Below are 6,281 nucleotides of genomic sequence, written 5' to 3'. Positions count from 1 at the left end.
GGAGACATTCTTGTCTTCCCCTGCACCGGAGTCGACACAACGGCGGACTGATGACAGCTCACTCAGGGCGGGTGTAAGGTAAGACGGCCTTGTCAATCAACTATTGTGGGAGCGGCCTGGGCAGAACTACGTCATTCTCACAGGAATCTCAGAACAGCCTGAATTGAGAACGTCTCGGTTACGTATGGTAACCCTCGTTCCCTGAAGGAGGGAACGGAGACGTCATGTCGGATGACCAACGAATTGGGATCTCGCTTAGAGAGACCAATCTACTTCGAGTGTAAACTAAACGAGCCAATGCAGTCGAGAGTGACCGACTGAAAGGGAAAGGGGATTTTAAAATAGGGATTTTTAAAAAACCACTGGGTGGATTTTTATCATTATAGGGTGGATGTGTACACACACTTCCAACACACATTTATGTTCAAACAACAACAAATGTGAATTTTGTATCCGATGACCCCTTTAAGTACACTTTGGGTATACATTGTAATAATTTCAAATTAAAAATATTTCTTTAAAGTACATTTTAGATCATTATGTTTCAATAATCGTTTGTCATGCCTTTAAAGATGCACACTTGTTTTGATGTGTTGACTAAGATACTAAAGTGCATGCAAAGTACTTAGGCTACATTATTTGATATTGCATTTAAATTTAATATATTTTAAATGTACTAAATTGCAACGTCATCATTAAAGAACCTAAAATAAATTATTTTCTGTTGAGAAAAACAAATGAACCAATAGACTGTAATGATCTAAATAATCAATAAGTAAAATCAAGAACTTTTTTAACACAGTCAGAAAAAAAAAAAACTTAAAAATGGACCCTTAAAAGTACCTTATCTACAACTAAAATGTGCATATTAGAGTGGTAATATGCACCCTTAAGGTAATACTATAAATGTTTTAGTGGTAGAATAATCCCCTTGTGCCAAGCTGTTGTACCCTTAAAGGCACAATTTTTGCACATTTTCTTCAGAGAGTGAACCTACAAACAGACAGCTCAAGATTTATTGTAGTCATTTTGTATTCAGTCATTTTACTCGTTGTACAAAATCTTCAATAACTCTATACAGCACAAGTTTTTCATTAGAAGAACATCCTTTGCTGAACTTTGCTAAGAGCAATTTTAAAATCTTTATTGTTAAGTCTCTATGTCTAATAAGTTAATTATAACATTTCCTAACATTAAACGCTTCCTGCTCAATCATCAGTTAATAATAGGCTTTTCCAAGGCTTATGGTGGAATTGAATTGTGAAGCACTGTGGTTAAAAACTCTGAAATTAAAGGTCTCTTTTGTTTTCAGCAGGATACTAAAATTAATGAAGTCATACAAATGACTGCAAATGCTCTCCAGATTTTCTCCTGAGAAAAAGCTCTTCAACCCTCCTCCTGGAGAGCCAATATCCTGCAGATTTTATCTCCAAACCTAATCGAACACACCTGAACTAACTAATCATGGTCTTCAGTATGGCTGTGTCCGAAATCGCCCCCTATACCCTTAAATAGGGCACTATTTGAGGGAACAGCCATTTTTAGTGGTGTCCGAAACCATAGTGGACGTTCTCGAGTGCACTCATTCAATCCCACAATGCACTGCAAAAACGAGTTTACAACTGGTGCACGCTCAACGGCTAGAGAATGCCCATAATGCACCGTGAGAGTCACGCGCCGAATGAATTCGCGCATCTCGCCAGAAGATGGCGCCCGCAGCTGAATAATCAATTTGTTCATTTTTACAAAGCGCTCATCCATGGCGTACAGCATAATGTACAACACGGGTATAAATTCATTGTAAATTTATTATTAAATTGTTTGATTAGGGTTTATACATAATTTCCGTGACCGAGTTCAAGATAAATCCTTTAATCTTACTACTGGAGCTGCTAGTTTGCTAGTTTCAAATGATTAATAAACAGCAAGCACAAACTATGCAAAAGCGGCATTCCTTCCGGTGCACTCAGTGTCCGAATTCACTACTCGTTTTCATTCACTCCTTCTAGTGAACTGAATTAGTGACCTAATGTAGGGAATAGTGAATGAGAGTATAGGGGGCGATTTCGGACACAGCCTATGACTTTTTCCTGAAAAATCACAGGCAGGTGTGTTAAAGCAGGTTGGAAATAAAGGGACAGTGGGTCTCTTGGAGCAGGGTTGAATACCTCTGCAATAGAGTTTCAATATCTGAGACTGTGTGTTACTGTGACCCTGCATAGAACAAGCAGTTTGAAAAATGGATTGATGGATGGATTTTGCAAGATGGCACCGACGCTGATGGCTGCCTCCGTGGCGTGCTCCGCAGTTGTTTTTATGTTTTTGTTAGTTTGTCCTGTCTTTAGTTATATCCCTGCAATCAGTTTCACCAGAGATGAATTGCTGGACATTCGCCTCAGGCAATCCATCTCATGAACACCTGACAATAACTGTGGAACACACACTATTTATTCACTCATACACTTATTTATCTAACACTCATACTCAGTCTACACCTCAAATTTGCTCATAATATACCTGTACATACAAAACTGTCTATTGTAATATACCTATACATACAATTGTCAATATATATATTTTTATTCCTTATTTACTTGTTCTATTTTTTATTTATTTTTATTTTTTATTATCTGTGTTTTTTTGTTCTGTCACTGTCATTCTGTTACACTGTGGAAGCTTCTGTCACGAAAACAAATTCCTCGTATGTGTAAACATACCTGGCAATAAAGCTCATTCTGATTCTGATTCTGATTTTGATATGAAGTCATATGAAATCAAATTCTTCCAAGACCAATTTATCTGGACTATGCCATGAGACAAAGTTAACATCTCCAGAGCTATGAACGAGCAATCTCTAAATAATATATTTTTCCTCTCAGTAGTGTTGCTCTTACCATTGAGGAATGTCTGGGCAGGGCAGACATCCTGTTCAGGCACACATGCTCCATTATCAAGAGTAAATCCATCACCGCAGCTGTCACAGACACTGTCCTCTGGCCCACTGCATGCCCTGCAGTCTGAGTGACATTCCTCACACTCCTGAGAATCTTCATCACCATAGAAACCATCAGGGCATTCCCGCACACACTTCCCATCTGCAGGGTACAGTATATTAAACACATTAACAATCTATCTTGTCCAATTGTGTCAAACGATCATGCAAAATTAGTTTTAAAAATGTGTTTTTCAAAAGTTTCAAGTTTCTTTAAAACACAGAGTAAGTCCCTTGTCAATTAAAGTTTTATGTTCTGTATTTTGTACATATGGTTGTCTCTGCATATAAAGTTACAAGAATGTAGTGTGCTGATGTGTAGATTAACATACTAAAGCATGAGACCTTAATTATGATTTTAACTGTAGTGTGTTACTTGACATTACATTGTAGTCAATTGAAATTAAAATTAAGTATATTTTAGTTTACCATAAATGCTTGTCAGTACATTTAACCATTTTTCACAGTCAATAGAAGTAATTATGGATTAATAAATATATATTAAATATATATTATACATATAGATTAAAGAAATAATAAATATAAAAATATAGATTAAAGAAATAAATATAGATTAAAGATAAATTACTTAAATAATTTACTGCTTTAGTAGGTCAAAAAAGGCACTCTATAGTTCAGCTAATTGCATTTAAAATACATTTATACTACACATTTATACATTTTCATTTATTTGTAAACAACATACAGTTAAGTGTCCAATAAAGTATGCTCTTATGTGTATTCCTTTGAAGTTTACTATTTCTTTAATAAGTACTCTTTTTTTAAAAAGTATGCTTCTTTTTCACAAGGGTATTTAAAGGGGGGTAAGCGATTTCTGGTAGCCAATGATGACATTTGAAATCACCAAAACAAACACGCCCCTACCCCAAAAGGGTCTCGCCCCACACATACGTACGCAACCCAGGCAACGATTAGTTCTGTGAAACAAAGCAAAACCAATGTTACACCGTGTCTACACCGGACACGAGTGGCGCAGCGCAACAAAATACTATGGAACTCATTATAATAAGTGATGCTGTCTACACCATAGATATATATACATATCTATGGTCTACACTGGATGCAGCGTGACACGACAAATCCCCGACAGAAAACTGCTGCCGGGTTCTATTTAATGGTCTCCCAACAGACATTCTACTGACTATAAGTAACTTTGCAAGTACGTGTCAACTTACTCTAAACCTAACCCTAACCCTACCAGTCTACTAATACTCTAATGAGAGTTAGTAGACATGTAGGTGCAACGTTACTTATAGTCAACAGAATGTGTTAAAGGGACCATCAAAATAAAGTGAAACCTAATTTTTATTATTGGGGCACCACTGTAAGTTTGGCAAGGCCCCCCTAGCGGGCTCTGGCCACCTGGTTGAAAACCACTTTAGTAGAGAATGCCGCTAGCAACTCCAAGGCCATGGATTTCCCAGGGAATGCACAAACTGATAAAATGTATACCATAAATGCAATGTTAAGTCATTTGTATAAAAGTGTCTGCCAAATGCATAAATATAAATGTAAAATGTGCAACCTGCCAGGAAGAGGTCAGCTTCACACCAGTAGCACTCATCTTCATCACAGCTGACACAGTCATGCTCACAGGATACACAGCTCACGGTCTCCTCCACTGTGTATGTCTTAGCAGGACAGTGCTTATAGCAGCCCTCTTCAAACCTGTGCAACGAAGAGCATGTCAGTCACATCTCAGAGCGGCACACATCTGAAAATTAACTTTCTGAAAGTTTGATTCTGTCTTTTACACATACATTTCAGCAGACAGTTCTGTTACATCATTTAAATGGTTCTTACTTGTAATATCCACCAATGCAGGACAGACAGTGTTTGGGATTATCTGCAAAGTGAAGGAACTTTAAATTATGCAGAAACGTCTGTGTGGTCAACTCAGTACAGTTTACAGTGGAATATAAAGTCAAAACAATTTGTCACATGTATCAGTTATGCTCTACTTGTTTAGATTTACTAAAGAAATGTATTTGAAAGTCTGAAGAGCACATGTCAAACAAACCCAAACATCAGCCACGTGCTCCAATTCAAAACTAACCCCAAGTATGAGCAATAGTAATACTATTATTTGTTTTAACTGATAAAGCACAGAACAGATGGAATGCTGAACTTACAGAGAACACACTTATTACATCCCTCTTCACATGACATGCAGTCAGCATATTCTGGGTCTTCCACCTCCCCTAAAACACACACATAAATTAGTTAAATGCATTGACTGAAGTTTGTCCTGAAAGTGCAAAATAATCACATTGTGTTGCTTTGCAGCCTGCAATGAAGACGGACACAGTTTTTGTTTTATCCAGCTGTATTTACTCAGTGCAACTTACAACATAAAAGTGAAAGACATAACATGTCAGGAAAAAAACTAAATCACTGAGTTGGAAAAAGGATCACCCCCTCCTAAAAATGACTTATAAACTCAATCAGGTGTAGCTAATCACCTTCTCAATGGCACAAAAAGCCATTTGACTTTCAACTGTGATCAGCTGTGGTCATTTTGATCAGCTCAGCATGAAAAGAGCTTCCTAGATCATTTCAGTCCTTGGTAGTGAAACTGAAGCAAACAATCAACTATGGGTGGCAAGGCACTGTCAAAAGATCTCCAGGATAAAGTTGTGGACAGGCACAAGTCAGGAGATGGATAAAAAAATAAATAATTCAAAGGCTTTATCAATGCCAAGAGGCACAGTGAAGTCTGTTATTAAGAAGTGGAAGGTATTTGGTACAACACAGGACGTCGCTCCAAACTGGATGATAGAGCCAGGAGGAAACTGGTCAGAGAGGTTACCAAGAGGCCTACAGCAACTCTGAAGCAGCTGCAGGAATTTATGACAAAGATTGGTCATTGTGTGCATGTGACAACAATATCACACATTCTCCACAACTGTGGCTTGTATGGGAGGGTTGCAAGAAAAAAAGCTACTCCTCAAGAAAGGCCACATGCAGACACAATTTAGCTTTGCCAAAACACACCTTGAAGATTCTGAGGCAGATGAGATTAAAATTGAATTATCTGGCCTCAACACCAAACGATATGTCTGGTGGAAATCCAGTACAGCTCACCATCTAAATAACAGCATTCCTCCAGTAAAGCTTGGAGGTGGTAATATGGAGGTGTTTCTCTGCAGCAGGGACTGGAGCACTTGTCAGGACAAAAGAAAAAATTAATAGGGCAAAATACCATCAAATTCATGAGGAAAATCTGCTGCCCTCTGCCAGAAAGTCATCAATGGGAAGAAGGTTTACC

At 37.8% G+C, this 6,281-nt stretch overlaps 1 protein-coding gene across 1 annotated transcript in view; it reads right to left on the bottom strand.

Annotated features, from left to right (window-relative positions):
- Positions 1-6,281, bottom strand: part of LOC107730328 (proprotein convertase subtilisin/kexin type 5-like) — a 62,721-nt gene that overhangs the window by 30,960 nt on the left and 25,480 nt on the right. The window contains exons 24-27 of the mRNA XM_016541129.1: positions 5,146-5,214; positions 4,817-4,859; positions 4,539-4,681; positions 2,895-3,095 (exon numbers count right to left, since the gene is read on the bottom strand). Coding sequence (XP_016396615.1) covers positions 2,895-3,095; positions 4,539-4,681; positions 4,817-4,859; positions 5,146-5,214 — 456 coding nt within the window. The remainder of the gene's footprint in view (positions 1-2,894; positions 3,096-4,538; positions 4,682-4,816; positions 4,860-5,145; positions 5,215-6,281) is intronic.

This window comes from Sinocyclocheilus rhinocerous, unplaced genomic scaffold, assembly GCF_001515625.1.
Source record: "Sinocyclocheilus rhinocerous isolate Xijiao unplaced genomic scaffold, SAMN03320098_v1.1 scaffold127, whole genome shotgun sequence".
Lineage (NCBI taxonomy): Eukaryota > Metazoa > Chordata > Actinopteri > Cypriniformes > Cyprinidae > Sinocyclocheilus > Sinocyclocheilus rhinocerous.
This window is presented reverse-complemented; position numbering and strand designations above follow the sequence as displayed.